This window comes from Clupea harengus, chromosome 5, assembly GCF_900700415.2.
Source record: "Clupea harengus chromosome 5, Ch_v2.0.2, whole genome shotgun sequence".
NCBI classification, from domain to species: domain Eukaryota; kingdom Metazoa; phylum Chordata; class Actinopteri; order Clupeiformes; family Clupeidae; genus Clupea; species Clupea harengus.
In genome coordinates this window covers 4,374,387-4,392,687 of record NC_045156.1, presented here as the reverse complement: position 1 = coordinate 4,392,687, position 18,301 = coordinate 4,374,387, and the positions used below count along the sequence as shown (strand labels likewise).

Below are 18,301 nucleotides of genomic sequence, written 5' to 3'. Positions count from 1 at the left end.
TGCATACAGGATCGTGGTTTTTTTTTTAACAATACATTCATGAGAACAGTAAAATACCACACCTCATGAGCAGGATTTGTTAAAGGGAGAATTCTTCATCTGGCATAATAGACAACGAAAATAATGATGATTACCTTACCCCAACTCTTCAGAGAACACCTCCCTTCCTAACTTGCACTTCTACTAGTACTTAACTTGCACTTACCGTAGTTACATTCCTGCACTTTTTTCTATTTCTTATGTAAAATAGTATTTATTGTTACACTGGGTCTCGTATTTATTGTTATATGGGTGCTCGTAGCTTGATTGTTCTTTCCCTTGTATGTCGCTTTGGACAAAAGCGTCTGCTAAATGACTAAATGTAAATGTCTTCTCAGTTGTTGTCTTGTAGCACAGCGCTTTCTTATGTGACTGAGAAACTCACTTGAGTAGCCAATTCTTGGGTTAGCGTAAATATAAAAAGTGTAACAGCGTAAAGACAACATTTGCAACAAAGTGTCAAGTCAATGTTGCAGTTTGAATGATACAATATTTACATTTACCAAACTTGACTTGAAAACAAGCGAAAGTAAAAAAAAGGAAGTTGTGTGACATCATACTTCGGCTCCTTTAAAGTGTGTTTTAAACTTCCTGTTTGGTACAGTACAGGAAGAAAAGGTAATGGCGACGCCATTGGGGTCTGAGTCCCCTTGTAAGGGGGTAAGACGAAAGAGTCGTAACGGGAATATAATCTCAAACATCAGACAGAGCCAGTTCACTGGACAAGGATTTAATCGGGGGACTCAGGTATGATACATCTGGAGCGATGTCTTGCACTGCAGGAGCGTTTACATGACAATAGGAAGCTTGCTACATTAGCTAGGTAGCTAGCAGTGTTAACATTAGCCTAAACTTGCACCAGAGTTTGCTTTGTATGCTGGCTAGCATATGCTTGCCAACATATGGTCATAACACAACGTTACACTCCCGAAGTCCTGTTGACGTCAAGCTATCATTTGGACAATAGCTAACTAGAAATATAAGTCAAATAGGATGCAGTTTAGAGTGTATACTTAGAGTTAAAATGTTAACCACAGCTACAACCAAGGATGGGTAAATCGTTGCTAATGCTAACAGACGTAGCTAAAGCAGTAACGAAAATTGTATTACTTGTGACATTTACTAATAATTCCTAGGTATTGACGTGGTTTGATGTTTTCATAAGTAGACATTTTCGTTATCAACCTTTAGTATTTTCCAGACAGCTGTTCGTTTATGGCTCCAATATAACAAGCAATTGATGTGAAATGTTATAGCTGTGTGCCAACACACTCGCTAGCAAGTTAATGTCATCCAGCTAACTGTAAAAAGCAGATGGTAGCTAAATTGGATGGCTAGGTCCTTAGTACATGTTCACAGTGGATTGCTTGTTATCACCTGTACTGTATAGCAATTGCATTCATGATTTTAACACAATAGTCTTTAAAAACAGACAAACTTGAAGCATAGTTTTTCACATGCCATTTCACCAGTGCCTCACATCGGACGCTACATCACCCCTGTGATCAACTCAGAAAATGATGTCGTCAAACGCAAATTATGTTTTTTTTTCTGACTCATTTGTTTTTAACTGTTTTCAGTACAGTAGTAATCAGTAACTGTCATAGTCGAGTGCACATAATGCATTCAGAACTGTAGGGCGCTGGACTGAATAACGCATCAGAGAGGAATTACTGTTTGTGGAATAGTCTTTGCATGATCATGCCACATTTTACGCTATTGCCCACAGATCTAGAGGTCAACTTGTTTGCGACTTGGTCACAACATTTCACAACAGACAGCCTGAGAAAGGAAATAAATTGAGTCCTGGCGCATGTTGTGTTTTCCACTGTCAGACGTAGGCTAAAATGTATGTCCACTTGCACTGGAGAACCATAGAACTGCTACATAAAGCCTGCGGCAGCTCGAACACCGAGCCTAGTTTTATTCTTTGAGTGATCGGGCAGTTGAATAAAGGCTTTTGTGTGAGAGCCTCTCATGGGCCTACTTGAAATGAAGAGCACATTTCCAGAGAGCCTGGGGCTGCACTCTTTTGGACATCTGGGCCGTCTTGCACACAAGCCTCGGGTGGCTTCATTTGAATGCAATAGAACATGTCCCTCAATGACCCATCCAGACTCTCAGGCTTGCTTCCCACCAATAGAGGGGCTTTCTCTGCATCCCGCTGCCCCCTTCAAGCTGCTCTGTGGACATTCAGAATGCTTTAGTGGCATGAAATGCAATGTGAGTTTTACCAAAGAAGTCATCTGAAAGGGCTGCGAAAACAAATCGTCAAGAGTGTTGTTATATCATAATGGTAGGAAGATGTAAATATCAGTGAAAGCATGTGAAACTATTTCAGAGTGGTCCCTAACTGTTGCTGTATCCCTTGAAAGGGACTGGCAACATCATCTTTTTACAACCGCCTTTGCCAGTGTTAAACATGCATGTAGCGTGAGAAGTGTTTGACTCACTCTACTAGCACTGCCGTTCTCATCTTATGACGCTTTTTGGAAGGGCATGTAGCTGCCGATCAGATGTGCTTTGATGCTATCTTTAAGGGCAAGAATTTGCGTGAACATTATATGCCCAAACATGTTTGTATTTTGTCATCTGAAATGTCAAGGCTGACTGGCTGGCTGGCTTGCCCACTGCAGTGAACAGGAATTCAGCCTTAGGCTATGCCACTATGTGTTTGTGTTGTGTTGATGCTCTCAGAGAAGCCATGCACATTTTAGCTTTGTGAGATCTGCCACTACCACTTACTTACCCCTGTGAAACAAACAAAACCAAACAAGCCTAAATAAAACAACTGCTGGCTAGATTTGCCACACCTTCACACTGATGTGATTAGGGTTACGTGAATGTGTCACGGCACCTCGTGGAATTACATCAGATTGTGCATGGTAAATTGACCATGAGAGATGACTGGTGCCACCTGTGCTCTCAGGACTTGAGGTGTTCTATTTATTTATTTAATTAATTTTCATTATGCAAAACAGACACAAAGGACCGGTATGCACAAATACAAATAAATGCTGTAAACCGTGAATGGCAAACAGAAGCAAGCAAACTAGACTGATCATAAGACAAAACAGAGAAAATGCATCATGGTATGCTTAACAAGTTCACTGGTAAAGGTGTAAATTCAGTTTGCGTTTTTTGCAATCTAATGTCTTTGTGAATCATGAAGGTATTTGAATGACACCAGGGTGTCTTACTAGTAAGCGTCGTCACAATGGCATGCAGCTGTAAATGTTGATGGGTTGACAGGCCCTCTGACAAATTTAACCCATATTTTAAGACAGCCACATCCGTGTCATTTTTCAGTATTGTTTTCAACCTGAAATTTAAAAATGTAACAATGTAAAAATAATATTATTATACATAATGTGCCATACTGTTTTTGTGTAAAATTCTGCTATGTGGTGAAGCTTAATCTATCCCTTCACTGTTGTCCCTTTGAGTAGTTTGAAAAATGGATGTCACCCTTCACCTTTTGGCTGTTCATGACTGACTTGATTTGGATAAAGGGTGTATTCAGTTGTTCCGCTGAGACCACTGAGGTGTGTGTTTGTGTTTGTTTTCCTTAGCTCCCGGAGGCTCTGCTGCAGGAGAGAGACAAGCAGGCCAAATGGCACGGCATCCCAGTGCTCCTGCAGCGCCTGTACGAGAGCAGCCACCTCAGCAGCGACTTCACACACACACGCAGCGTGCTGAAGGTATCCTACCGCACCCCACTTCACACACGTCTTCACACACAAACACACACACACTCAGCGTGCTCAAGGTGTCCTACGGCACCCCACTTCACACACACACGCGCAGCGTGCTCAAAGTGTACTACCGCACTTCACACACACGCACACACGCACGCAGCGTGCTCGAGGTATCCTACCGCACCCTGCCCCACCACACCACACACACACACACACACACCCCACTTCACCAGACCTCCGACTCCCTCAGAGAGCTAGATGGGTTCAGTGCTATTTTAAGTAGCCTTAGGCCCCCTGTACTAAATACTTAATGAATGAGCACACTGGACGTGTTATATAAGTACATGCTGTGACAACATATAAAAATCTGTTTTTAAATGAGACCGTCATTGAATTTCTCAAGTACATTTTGCCCCAAGGCTAAGTTATTCAAACTAAATTGTGACCACGGGATGACTGAATGTTTGAATGAGCAGAAGGCTTCGCATCCTGAACCAGTGGTGCCTTTAGTGGTGCTAATAAGTATATATTTAGGCCAGTTACCTGGTGTCAATCAAAGATTGAGAACAGCCGAGTGAAAGGTCACATTGTTATCAATAATTAGCCTATGCTTGTGGCAAACTGGAAACCTTGTCCCTGACAGTGCTGCAGGTTTAGTCTGGCTCGACAGTTGAGGTTCAGCTGCTCCTATGAGCTGACCTTTCAGCTGAAAAGCAGCCATATTTGTGAGAATAACAGACAAAGACAGGCTCTGTCACCGTAGGCACAAAAGGGGCCAAAGAAGAGCTTATGGTTGATTTGTGACGAATGTGAGACAAATTATGAAACTAAGTACAAGTATAAGTGCTCCAGTTCAAGTGTCACCTACAGCCAAACACAATCCAGTTCAAGTGTCACCTACAGCCAAACACACTCCAGTTCAAGTGTCACCTACAGCCAAACACACTCCAGTCCGACATCCTCAGCCGCACCGCTGTCTCTTTCCTGTGTACCCTGAGAAGGCACGTGTATGTTCGTCTCGTGCTCCTTCTGCAGTGCTCTGTAAAAATGAGCACCTTTAAGGAGTGAAGCGTAGCATGAAGCTCATATCCTCAGTGGAAGGATGGCAGATAACGTCCAAGGGTGTCCCTGCTGTGTAGCTGGGACGGCATGGAGCTTTCTGGGTTTTGTAAAATCACAAGTGCAGCTATTCAGTTGAACATTCTCCATTGACCTCCAACCCTCCACTGAAGCTCCTTTGCATCACTTTATAAATTGACGTTTGACTCAGTTTATGAAGTTTACACTTATTATAGTGTATTAGAAATTATGCGAATTGCAAGTGTTATTGTGTAAAGCATGTCGTTGGAAATATTAAGGAGAACTGGGGTGATTTGTTTTCTCTGTCCTTGAGAATATAGTGTGCTGGAACAGAGTGATACTCCCTGTTCTTATCTCTGCTTGTTGTTCACTTTGTGAGTTTCTGATCCTTCTGCAGAAGACTAATAAACGTATTACTAATATCTAATTATAAGACTGATTTGGCATTACACTGGTTATTATCAGATTTCCACCACAATAGTTAACTATGTCCCTTTCTAGTCTTCCATGTCACTCTATACCACGATTGATGACCCTGTTTGACAGTAAGGATGCTGTGATGGATAACTTCCATTTTTTTGTTGTTCTGCAGGAGCTGTCTTCCCTGCTGTCCATGGAGGCCATGTCCTTTGTGACGGAAGACAGGAAGACGGTTCAGGAGTCCTCCTTCCCCAACACGTACACCTTCGACCTTTTCGGTGGAGTAGATGTGAGTTCTGTTAGGGCCTGTTTTGGCGTATTATTTCCAAGGCATGCATTCTCTTTGGTGGTCAGGTCACCATTTCTGTTCTCTGAACCGAGAGAATATGTACTGAAGTTTTCAATTCTGCCCCCCCACCCCCTACCCCCTGTGCCCTCGTCGACCCAAAAGCTGCTGGTGGAAATTCTGATGCGACCCACCCTCACGACACTGAAGAAGAAACCCAAGAGTAAGTAAGATTGCACTTAGCCTCATAAAAAAAAAAGCATGCTGGCTATCAAAAGCTGCCGTAATGCTGTTGTGATTAATGGCCTGTGCTGCTGGCAGCTCTCTCTTTGTCACGCAGAAATACTCTGATTGAATAGAGTGGTTTATTCTGTCTCCACGCTATCTGTGAATGATTGCTCAATGTGTAGTGTTGTTAGCCAGCAGAGCCAGCTGTTCAGTGACCCGGGGTGAGTCTGGCTAACATGTGAATGTCTGGTTCTTACAGTGAACGATGACCTGGTGAAAGACTGCCTAAGTGTTCTTTACAACTGCTGCATCTGTGTAAGTACTCCCTCTGTGTCTGATGCACTGTGCTTTATAGATATCAAGTATTATGGATATGTTGTTTCAGGTCAAATACATATATGTAATATTATAATATTATAAAATATAATGATGTAATATACAGTGCAGTGAAATGGTTTCTCAGTAGAGTAGTGACATTTATTGTAATCTTTCCAGTGATATGTCTTTTAAAGTTGCTCCTTCTCTCGTCATACAGAAACTTCAAGTCATGTTAAGCGTAAATAATCTTATGCATCTGTCTTTGTTCCCATTAGACGGAGGGGGTGACCAAAAGCCTGGCGGGGCGGGATGACTTTGTGCTGTTTCTCTTCACACTGATGACCAATAGGAAGACGTTTCTACAGACTGCCACCCTCATTGAGGACATACTCGGTGTCAAAAAGGTCAGGGAGCCTTCTGCTCAGGTCAAATGTTAGGAGAGGATTCTGGGATTGGGGAATAACACAGCTGGGGCATCCCATGTCAAGTCAACCAGGGGTTCCCACCTCAGTTTTGTTATTTTGATAACTTTATTAAGGTTATTAAGAACATATTAAAGAAATGAGATAAGTACATAACACAACGCGTGTCAAGTGCTGGAGTATGACAACTCAATTTTCAGTTATATTTCCTGTGTGAGGTTTGAACGGTATGGTTTGAATCTGAAATCCCATCTTGACTGAGCCATTCTTGAGCTATTCTTAAGTCCTGACAAACAGAACCTCTCTTTTGGGCTTTACCTCCCCCCACAGGAGATGATCCAGTTGGAGAACATCCCCAACCTGTGCGGCCTGGTCCAGAGCTTCGACCAGCAGCAGCTGGCCAACTTCTGCCGCATCCTCTCCGTCACCATCTCCGAGCCGGACCTGGGCACCGACGACAAGCACACGCTCCTGGCCAAGAACGCCCTGCAGAAACGCAATGCCAACCCCTCTCGAGCTGAGCTCAACCAGGGTGAGCCACCAGAAGGCTAGCGGTAGTCCGAGTAAATTTGTACAAATGTAATGAAAATCTGTCAGCATTTGGATGCCCAATTATGTTCAAGCACTAGGAAACATCGGGTACATGCTGGAATTGGGCAGAATCCTTTATGCTCGGAATCAGTATTCAGTGTTCATCCCTTGCGCAAATACGTAGTTTGCCCCCTGGCACATTGTTCATGTTAATTCCTTCTGTAACATCTCAACAGTGACATTGCTGAACATCCCCGGCTTCATCGAGCGGCTGTGTAAGCTGGCCACACGGAAGGTGTCTGAGGCTCCGGGGGCGTCCAGCTTCCTGCAGGAGCTGGAGGACTGGTACAGCTGGCTGGACAACGTGGTGGTGCTGGACGCCTTCATGCTCATGGCCACGGATGAGGCCGAGCTCTCCAGCACAGGTAGCACGCTAGTATGGCTACACTCAGGCCTACATTTATCCAGACCCTTATATGGAAGTGTTTTTTGCCCCCCCAAAACTGAAGTGGTCCTGGAGTGTATTCGAAACTACATTTATGGGGAAAATGTTAAGTATTCTAAAATAATTTTAAGTATTCTTAAAGGCCATAGGCCCTTGTTCATATGTAGGTGCCTCTAGCTCACCCTGGTCATTCTTGTGAGCACTGGTTAGTACCACTAGGTGGCGCTCCAGATACCGTTCAGTGGTCACTTTCCCGTCGGTGCCATAATCAGCCCAAAACTGACACTTCCTGAAACTGGCCAGCGATCATACGGGGGCATTGGCAATAGGGGTTACACGAGAACATCATTTTACAACCGGAGTACTCCTTGCCTCGAGGTGGGGAGCGGGGTTGGGGTTGCTGCGTGCAGGAGGTGTAAATAATGGAGCACATAATACATTTCTGAACATAGAGAATAGCAAATCATTATATGAAGATGACACTTTGTCAACTGGCAAAGCCAATTTAATTAATTTTCTTAATTGAATACCGTGAGCAAGATCCTAAAGACAAACAAGGGTGGTTCAGTGCTGTGCTCCCACACACCACACAATAGCTTTAGTTCATGTGCAATGGACTTTCCTTGTTGCTCCTTGCTCTCCATGTTGCCCGTCAATGAAATTACCTTGGTCTCACCTTAGGTAATGGTGAAGAATAGATGATGCCAGTGACATTTACCATTATTATTGCCGGTATTCTGCACTAGCCTAAGATAAAAAGATCCGTCACCAAAATGGGTTCCTATTGTATTCAGATATAGCAACTTTTTTTTCTTCGGTGAATCCTGGGCATTATTAGTTAGTCTTACCAACTTAAACATGAAATTGGTCATTAGAAGTGCTCCAGCTGAAATGATCACTGTTCGTCATGAGTTGATGATGGTACTGATCGGTCAGTAACTACTGATTAACCAGTGCTCAGTGCTGTGTAAAAACAAATCAGTTGAGTGTATTTAGTTTGTGATGGTTGATATTCTCAAAAAAAAATATGGCCAAGATGACAGGCTAAAGGCTACATATAGCATAAAAACATTTATGTGAATGAAAGATGACTAGGCGTCCATTAATGCTTACATCAACACTGATTGTTGTTTCTGTGTTACATTAACAGACTCCTGTAGATCTTCCTTTAAACACTTCCGCATTTGGGCTAGCTGACAGGCTAACTCTCTCTGACACCACTACTACCCTTGCTAGTAACTAACTTGCTAGTACCGTAACTATTATAACTATAGTCAAACATGCTGCAATGGAAGCAGGTAATGTGGTAGCTGATTTATCCCACATCAACAGAACACATAAAATAGACTTTAACCAAAGATTCTATACATTTAAAGGTATACAAGTTGGTTCACGTTCTGAAATGAAGTAAATTAAGCATTTAGTGTTCTGAAAATGTACCAAAACAGACCAACTTAATTGTTTATGAAATGTGCCAGTGCTCCATTCTAGTAACTGACAAGTTTCCAGAGGTCCTCCTGCTGAAATGATCACAGTTAGTCATAAGGTGACGGTGGTACTGACCAGTCAGTGACCAATGACTAACCAGTGCTTCGTGGAAGGTGTTAGTGACTGTAAATAACTATTCCCTGGAGCTGCCCATGGTGATACTAGCTAGTGGTTAGTACACGCTATCTGTTGTTTTAGGACTTACCAGTTTGAACTACAACTGCTTCTGTGTTTGTTTGTTTGTGTTGTGTGTGTGTGTGTGTGTGTGTGTGTGTGTGTGTTAAACGTTGCAATGAGAGTGACTAGTGCATCAGCACATTCACTAAATGTCTTGAGTGAGATCCAACTGCTTACACTGTTATACTGCGGAGTAATACTGAACTAAAGCAAAACTAGCTGTCATTCAGCGATGAGTCATTTATGAGAACCAAGAAGACATGACTGTCAGTAGTAAAATACTTGGACTGCAGCCTTGGTCTAATTTGAATACTTTTCACCGGTTCTGCTCTGTGAGTGTTGATGTGCTCATCACCGCCCCCTGCTGGTTGCTTTGTGCTCTGCAGAGTCTTCAGATGAGGGCAGTTTAGCCACCAGCCCCCTGCGCCACCGCCTGCCCCAGTCCATGAAGACGGTGCATGAGATCATGTACAAGGTGGAGGTGCTGTACGTCCTGTGCGTACTATTAATGGGACGACAGAGGAACATGGTGAGGAGTTCAACTTCACAGATAAAACACTCGCAGACATAATAATTATGTATTTATCCATACACATACACATGCATGCACGCACGCACGCATAAAATGACCAGTGAATGTAGTGCTGTGGCTCTCCCTATCTCCCTAGCTTATTCAATGTAATTTATGAGTAAATACTTGCAGCTTTGTTTATTTTGACCACCAATTGTAAATGAACAAAGTTAAACATTTCACAAATCTCCACGATTTGAATTGACCTGATGATGCAAACGGAGGAATTCTAAAAAGGTTTTGGCTCTGTCAACATAATTGTATTTAATGTTACTGTATGATTGTGTGTAATGATATGCATCTACACACGACATGGCATGGCTTGGGTCAGTGTGTGTCACTAGTGTTTTTGAGCTGTGCGTGTTTGTGTTTGTGTGTGTGTGTGTGTGTGTGTGTGTGTGTGTGTGTGTGTGTGTGTGTTTATCTCTATTCCTTACCTGTTGCTTCTCGTCTAGGTGCACAAAATGCTGGCAGAGTTCCGTCTAATTCCGGGGCTCAACAACCTGTTTGACAAACTCATCTGGAAGTACACGCCCACCAATCACGTGGTGCACGGCCAGAATGAAAACTGTGACTGCAGCCCGGTAATGAACATTACACACACACACTTACTATCACAGCAGAAAATGTTAGTGTTAAATGTTGGTTATATCCCATCAATGCATGCCTCCTGGTAGAGCCATCTATACTCGCACCTCTGGTTGCATAGAGTGAGTGTTCCAGACACTGAGACCCCATTTACACGGTTGCGTCCGAATGCGTTGATCCGTTAAGGGCGACAGATCCCCATTCACTTTGAATGGGGTAACGTCATCCTTTGCCGAACTGAAGTCACCCCATTCAAAGTCAACCCTGACGGATCAACGCATTCCAACACAAAGGTGTGAATGCTCTGTAAGAGGATGACACCTGGATGTAATGTATCCAGTAGCCAGTGTTCCTTTACGTATGGCAGAATTTTAGGAATGCCGACAAACAACACCACAGTGAATGCATCTGATTGGCTGTGAAGGCATTGGTCATTCACATCTGCACATCTGTGTCTCCCACAGGAAATCTCCTTCAAGATTCAGTTCCTCAGGCTCCTGCAGAGCTTCAGTGACCACCACGAGTGAGTAGATCCTGTTGCATTTCATCACACACCATTGCACTTGGCTTTTTTTTCCCCTCTCTACTGAAAATAGTAGATGGGTGGTGGGGACCTGTTGTAGTTCCCTCTGTTGTAGATCCCTCTAATGGCCCAGGGTGTGTGAAGTTTCCACATGTTTTAAAGCTACGTATAAAAGTGCGTGCGTGTTTGCTTGTGTTTGTTTTCAGAAACAAATATCTGCTGCTGAACAGCCAGGAGCTGAATGAACTGAGTGCCATCTCTCTGAAGGCAAACATTCCTGAGGTGGAAGCCCTGGTCAATACAGACAGGTAGGCTGACTCCCATCCTCACACCTGACCGACCGGCAGGAGCCCCTCACACAAACATCCAGTCCAGTCAGTCAGCAGACACCGGGCAGGAATCTAGGGACACATTCTGTAGGCGTAGTTATTCATGAGTCAAGACCAATGGAGGGAAGTGTATAGACATTCAAATCAGGTGGACAGGTGTAGAGGCGGTCAAGCCTGTTAGACATGCAAGTGTAGAGATCTTGGTCAGATGGATAGGATTGGGTAGTAGACAGATGGGGGGGGTCTGGGCAGGGAGAGGGTCAATGCTGCTAGCCATGAAGAAAATCACAACTCGCAGCACAGATAACAGTGGCGTGGGATGTAATCAGGGATCTGATCTGCTTTGTTGTTTGGTGTGTGTGTGTGTGTGTGGTGTGTGTTTGTGTGCGTGTGTGTGTGGGTGCGCAGGAGTCTGGTGTGTGATGGGAAGAAAGGCCTCCTCACCCGTCTGCTCACAGTCATGAAGAGAGAGCCGCCTGACTCCTCCTTCAGGTGAGAACCACCAAACTCTCTAATGTGATCTATGTAATCTATCGCTCTCTCTGTCTGTCTGTCTGTCTATCTCTCTCTCTCTCTCTCTCTCTCTCTCTCTCTCTCTCTCTCTCTCTCAGCGTTGAATATGTTTCCTTTCACGTCAATATGGTGTTGGGTCGTGGGGCTACGTTTATTTTTATTTTTTTTTTTTTTTTTGATCTTCCATGTTCTTTGTCTATTATCTTTCTATGATTTTGTTCTTCTCTAGTTCTCTTGTTTTTATCTTCCTCTCCACTCATCTCACTTTTAATTTTTTGGTATTTTTTCTCAGTCAGTTGTGATTGCCCCTCTCCGTCTTCCTTGGTCTACTGACCTCATTGATCTCTGTGTGTCTCTGTGCCCCCCCTCTCTATGCAGGTTTTGGCAGGCGCGAGCTGTGGAGAGCTTCCTGAGGGGAGCCACTTCCTACGCTGATCAGATGTTCCTGCTGAAGAGAGGCCTGCTGGAGGTGAGGGGAACACGACACAACAAACCCACACTGTCCTCACACCCTCACTGAACCCACACCCTCTCCGAACACACACTCACTGAACCCACCCTCACACACTCTCACTGAACTCACACACTGTCACTGAACCCACACACTCACACACTGTCACTGAACCCACACTCTCACACACTCTCACTGAACCCACACTCTCACACACTCTCACTGAACTCACACACTGTCACTGAACCCACACACTCACACACTGTCACTGAACCCACACTCTCACACACTCTCACTGAACCCACACTCTCCTTACAACCTCACTGAACCCAGTGGATGCACTCCCCATCAATACAGTATTTATGTACGTTCTGTTTAAGCTGTATTTGTGACTGAAAGAGGACCGAATGAGTGCCGACATATGATTTTGAATATGTGCCAGAGTGATGGATAGTGATGGCCATTCTAATTAAATGAAACCTACAATATTCCTGTGTTGACTCCACCCCTTCCTGTCGTGTGTCCACAGCACATCCTGTTCTGCATCATTGACAGTGGCTGTAAGTCCAGGGACGTGTTGCAGAGCTACTTCGACCTGCTGGGGGAGCTCATGAAGTTCAACATCGACGCCTTCAAGCGCTTCAACAACTACGTCAACACAGAGGAGAAGGTACCAGTCCCTGCTATTGTTTCACAGGGTGGAATAGTGAATAGTATTCCGTGTAATTAACTGATGTTGATTGTTCACGGATGCCCATTTTCATTTGTACATCTACACTGCTTCAGAAAAAAAAAAAAACAGTTATGTTTCACCAATGTCTGGAGATTTGTTTTAGAAGAGTTACGGAAGCTCTTTGGTAAAACAGGTGGAGCAGATAACTATTACTCCTTCAGGCGATGGCCAGGTTTATTGAGAAGAATATTGTCTTTACACTTTGTGTGTGTGTGTGTGTGTGTGTGTGTGTGTGTGTGTGTGTGTGTGTGTGTGTGTGTGTCTCCAGTTCCAGATGTTTCTGACGCAGATCAACAGCTCTCTGGTGGACTCGAACATGCTGGTGCGCTGCATCGTCCTCTCCTTGGACCGCTTCGAGAGCCAGACGGGGGATGTGAAAGGTGGAACCCCGAAACTTCATCCCCCAGCCACACACAGACATGCTACTTTCTGCTTCACTTTGAAACCTTTTTGATAACATATGACCTGCTTTTCAGGCTCCAACTGAGCTGAGGTCTGCTACAATGACACCTACTCAGAAGTGTTTGTTTAGTATTGATACGTGTGTGTGTGTGTGTGTGTGTGTGTTCCAGTGATGGAGGTGCTCTCAGAGTGTTCCCTCCTGTCCTACATGGCCAGGGTGGAGAACCGGCTGTCTTTCCTCTTCCGACTCGTCAACATCATCAACGTGCAGACGCTCACACAGGCAAGCCTTACTTCCCACCCAGCACCTGTCCTCATTAACCCCCTCCCCCCTCTGTGTCACAGTGCTAGAGCTCACTGAACAGCTCAGAGAAACAAGTGAGTTATAAGACAAAGAAATGAAAGGATTTGAAAACACAGAGTGGAAAACATAGATGGATGGAATCCGATTGTAGGTTATATAGAATTTGAAAGGTAAGACGTAAAGTTTATGATGCTGTAGTTTTTACACCAAAAAAAAATATAAAAGGTCCAAGTTATGCGCCCAGTTTTTTTTCTTCCTTGTTTTTTTTTTTTTTTTTTTAAATTCTATGATGAATTTCTGTACTTGGCTCATATATCCCCCAACCCCTACTGACGCATGCCTCAGGTCCTGCAGTGAGTTTTACTGACACTAAAGGTCTTTCCCTGATCGCGCTGCAGGAGAACGTGAGCTGCCTGAACACCAGCCTTGTGGTCCTGATGCTGGCGCGGCGGCGGGCCAAGCTGCCCTTCTACCTGAACGCGCTGCGGGAGAAGGAGTACGCAGAGAAGTACCCCGGCTGCCTGCTCAACAACTTCCACAACCTGCTGCGCTTCTGGCAGCACCACTACCTCAACAAGGACAAGGACAGCACCTGCCTGGAGAATGTGAGTAGGGAAACTCTCTCTCACACACACACACACACACACACACACACACACACACACACACACACACACACACACACACACACACGATCATTAGCGTAGTGTTTATTTTATTTCCACCTCCACACAAAAGAATGTGGACACACAGTCAATAACCTGTAACAAATGCACTTACACCAAAACGAGCGTGATTCTACATATACTGCATATACTCTGAAAAGGAGCAAACATTTGCATCTCATGTCACAATACATGAGTAACCAACCTTATCGCACTCACTCCTGGATATGTATGTTTGTGTACATTGTACATGTCCACATGCCTTACAGAGGATGTGCATTCAGAATGCTGAATGAAATTCAAATTCTGACCAGATATTGGTGTGTGTGTGTGTGTGTGTGTGTGTGTGTGTGTGTGTGTGTGTGTGTGTGTGTGTGTGTCTTCCCCTCAGAGCTCCTGCATTCCCTTCAGCTTCTGGAAGGAGACGGTGTCTGTGCTCTTAGAGCAGGATAGGACTTCTCCCTGTGCCATAGCCAGCTACATCGACGAGCCTTACATGGACTTAGACCAAGACCTGCTGGAAGATTAACACACCATCACAGAAAAAACAGGTGGGGGGGGGTTTGGGTGTGTTTGTGATCGGGCACTGGGGGATGGAGAGAGATGGGGTGAAGTATTGACTGTCCGAGCATCCTCTGCCCCTTTCTCTCTCTCGACTTCGCTCTCTGGACCGCCTGGACTGAAAGAGGTCCCTCTGAGCCCAGGAAGGGCAGCACCCGGCCCCATCCTCCTCCACTACAGAGCCCCCTCCACTGAGCATGCTGATGCACGGGTGGGGGTTGGAGGCCACCAGCACCACACCTTTCCACAGGAAAATGGGGGGAGAAGGGGGGGGGGGCGGCGGCATTGTTCCTCTGCGCAGGTCCCAACCCCTTTGTTTCATCACCCCCTCGAGCACCCCTCCCACCCCAAAAAAAACACAAAAAAAACTCCAAACCAATGGCTACTCATCCGTCACACCAGTTCCTCTAATGGCATGTGGGGTTTTGGGGGGGTCTGTGGCCTGGCCTCTTGTACTATAAGTGGGTTGCTGTTCGTAAAAATCATAAGAAGCCTTTTTATAATACCATAAATTATCTATACAAATAAAATATACAGATAGAATATTGAGCATAAGGTCTGATGCAGTAAATGGGTTAGTTTAAATAGGACAAATGGGGTTGGGGTGGGTGGGTTGTTTTTCAATGTTCTCCTCATATTTAAAGTCACAGATGCATCGTGTGTGTGTGTGTGTGTGTGTGTGTGTGTGTGTGTGTTATCTGTCCATTGCAATCAATGATAAAGGGCGGAACATCTACAGGAGCTGTCAAGCTGGGGGGGGGGGGGGGGGTCATGTTCTCTCCAGCCAAGTGTGTGTGATGCGTGACTTTGATGAGGCGTGGAGCACAAACAGCTGGTGCTTGTTCCTATTGCCATAGCCATTGTAATGTCTGGGTGGTTCTGCAGTAACAGACAGCAATGGTTTCTCAGAGAACTGTCACTCTCCCCTACCCCTGTGTCCTTTACCTTATCTTAACAGTCACCCAGGTCCTTTGTTTGATCATACACATGTCAGAATTGAGTTCTTAAACCAATTAGTCCTTAGCTTTGCTATTTTAGTATATTTTGATACGTTTATTTAGATGTTTTGATGTCCTGAGAGATTCCTCTTGTCTTATTGTTTCCCAAATTAATCCTTCATGGCTCATATTGAGGTAACTATGCAGGTCCCCAGTTTTAAGGGCACACACGCACACATACGCACACGCACCCGTATGCACACACAAACACATACGCACATGCAAGCCCACACACGCGCACATACGTGCACACGCACACACACACACACACACACACACACACACACACACACACACACACACATATCCTTGTTGTCTGAGTTCACAGATTCATCCTACGACTCTGCAGTTGACAATCCCTGTTTCTGTCAGCGCCACCCCTCATGTGTGTCCTCCAAGCTGATTGGCTGAAGAATCTGTGACCCCTTTGCCCCAGACACGGTTCCCTTACCTTACCGAACCTCCCTTTTTTTTATGTTGAAAACTTAGGGCTGAAAAGGATGATGTGTAAACTACCTCGTTTTTTTTCCCCCTCTTTTTCTTGGCTCACTTCAACTGTGTTCGTACACATAGGGCTTGTTATTTAGTGCACCTGTATCTGTGTGTGCTTGCTTTATGTCACCTTGGTGCTTTACTGACGCTATGTTACAGTAGTTTCAGGTCATCCCTCAGTTCATTCACGCGTTTCCTTGCACCCATCCCTGAGGTGTGTGTGTGTGTGTGTGTGTGTGTGTGTGTGTGTGTGTGTGGTTCGTGTTCGTCACAGTGTTTGTTCACTCTGCGAATGTTCTCACTTTGCTATGGGTGTCTCTTCAAGCTGGCAGCACTTTTCACATCTGTAGTTTGGAAAAGCTTGATGTTGTTATGCGTATTTTCAGTTGGTCACTTCACACCCCTGTTTGCTTCGTCCCTGTGGCTGTTGGAATTGTAATGAAGTTGAAGGAAATCAAGGAGCCAGGAGTGTCTACTGGAGCCAGTTGCTTTGTCTGGAGGGTTATGGGGATGTTTCATCAACTGCCACTCTGAGCTCATCTCCATAAGACGCTTTTTTGTGTTTTTGCCAAGCACTCAAAGTACTATTAATCTTTGGATTTGTGTGTAAAGTTTCATCATTTTAGTGAACATTTTAGAACACACATACAGCTCTAGTGTAGCTTATATTAGCTGAAATACTTTCTGTATCATCTGTACATTTTAAATTTTCTTTTTAGTTAATAATTTGGGGTGGATATCAGTGTCGCCCCTTAGCTGCTAATCATTGTCTGATGAAATGGAATGTCAATCCCCATTCTGTGTCACATCAGACTCCTTCAGTGGTTTAAAAGTTTAAAGGTATGTGAATTTTTGGGGTTTTGTCAGAAATGAAAATACTTTCAGACCTACCGTAATGTTGAACTTTGAAGGAACGGTGTCAAGCTAATGGTTCCCAACATTCCCATGCTTTCTATGCATCTTGATTCTGTGTTTTCAGGTGTTTTTTTTTTTTGTTCTTTTTTTTTTTTTTCTATATCTTGCCCTGAAAAAAGTAAACAAATGGAATGAAAGATTTCTAGAATGCTCTGGAATATTGGGAAACACCATTATGCCCTCAGCATAATGACAGCATCGTAAATCTAAAACCTACATACTGCACCTTTTTAAATGAGCATCACAAACCATAGTCTTTGGCCAGCTGGTGATTCATGACCACAAGTATGTGAACCAGATAATGTCACAGCAGTCTGCAGGCCTAGTGTTACTCATCGACTGTGCTTGTCAGTCCAGTTGCAGTTGTACTCATCAGACCACGAGACGTTTGTGTCTGTGGATGACAACAGCAGGTACTTGTGTCTGTTTTGATGTGATTGATGCTGGGGTGTGGCCCTTCTCTGACCTGTTTGCATGTGCACAGAACGAAGTATATATCAGAGACACCCGCATCAGAAAATGCTGGTACGGCTGTGTGTGTGTGTGTGTGTGTGTGTGTGTGTGTTTTTCTTTTCCCAACAACTGAAGTAGTGATTTTTAAGACGGTGGCTATTTTAGACTTTTTCCTCCTTTTGCTGCTACATATGGTTGGGAATCCCTACTGTTTTTTTTTGTTTTTGTTTTTTTTGGGTTGAGCCCATGGAACTGTAAGGATTTAAGATTGCCTGCACTCCTACATGAGAGAGCAGTGTGTTTCCCCATCAAGAGCCCGGCTCCATACTGCATCAGATGACCCCCACCCCTTTCCCCCAGTCTTCATTTCTCATCCTGGTTTTGATCTTTGGTTAACCCTATGTATAATATTGTAAATGTAATGTAAGAATGGAAATCACAATAAATTTTCACAAACATAAAATAGTAAGCCTTTGTTCCTATATAGTTTTTTTTTTTTTTTTTCCTGTTTCATCTGCAATGAAACACCAGTGTTGCTCTTCCTGGAAGAGTTTATATGCATAAAACAGTCCCATCTGAACTCCTCCTGTTTGTGAAATAACCCTCTCCCAAAAACACATCTTCAGTGGAGAGGTCTGCTCTCTTACACATGCACTTGAAGTAATGACGAT

The 18,301-nt window shown here is 44.2% G+C and overlaps 1 protein-coding gene across 1 annotated transcript; it reads left to right on the top strand.

Moving 5' to 3' along the window:
• Positions 1–632: 632 nt before the first annotated feature.
• trpc4apa (transient receptor potential cation channel, subfamily C, member 4 associated protein a) lies at positions 633–18,093 on the top strand. Its single transcript, XM_012841232.2, has 19 exons — positions 633–786; positions 3,612–3,740; positions 5,410–5,526; positions 5,689–5,746; positions 6,011–6,066; positions 6,345–6,473; positions 6,822–7,023; positions 7,259–7,447; positions 9,519–9,661; positions 10,159–10,287; positions 10,756–10,814; positions 11,021–11,122; positions 11,552–11,635; positions 12,035–12,125; positions 12,637–12,777; positions 13,109–13,220; positions 13,413–13,525; positions 13,945–14,151; positions 14,603–18,093. The coding sequence occupies exons 1-19, from the start codon at positions 661–663 to the stop codon at positions 14,738–14,740; spliced, it is 2,325 nt and encodes a 774-aa protein (XP_012696686.2). The 5' UTR covers positions 633–660; the 3' UTR covers positions 14,741–18,093.
• The last annotated feature ends 208 nt before the right edge of the window (positions 18,094–18,301 follow it).

What these genes read in the sequence shown, in the direction of transcription:
- trpc4apa (XM_012841232.2), top strand. Translation starts at nt 661, where the DNA reads ATGGCGACGCCATTGGGGTCTGAGTCCCCTTGTAAGGGGGTAAGACGA. An exon ending in ACACACGCAGCGTGCTGAAG is followed by an intron (nt 3,741 to 5,409) that starts GTATCCTACCGC and finishes GTTGTTCTGCAG; the next exon opens with GAGCTGTCTTCCCTGCTGTC. An exon ending in CCAGACGGGGGATGTGAAAG is followed by an intron (nt 13,221 to 13,412) that starts GTGGAACCCCGA and finishes TGTGTGTTCCAG; the next exon opens with TGATGGAGGTGCTCTCAGAG.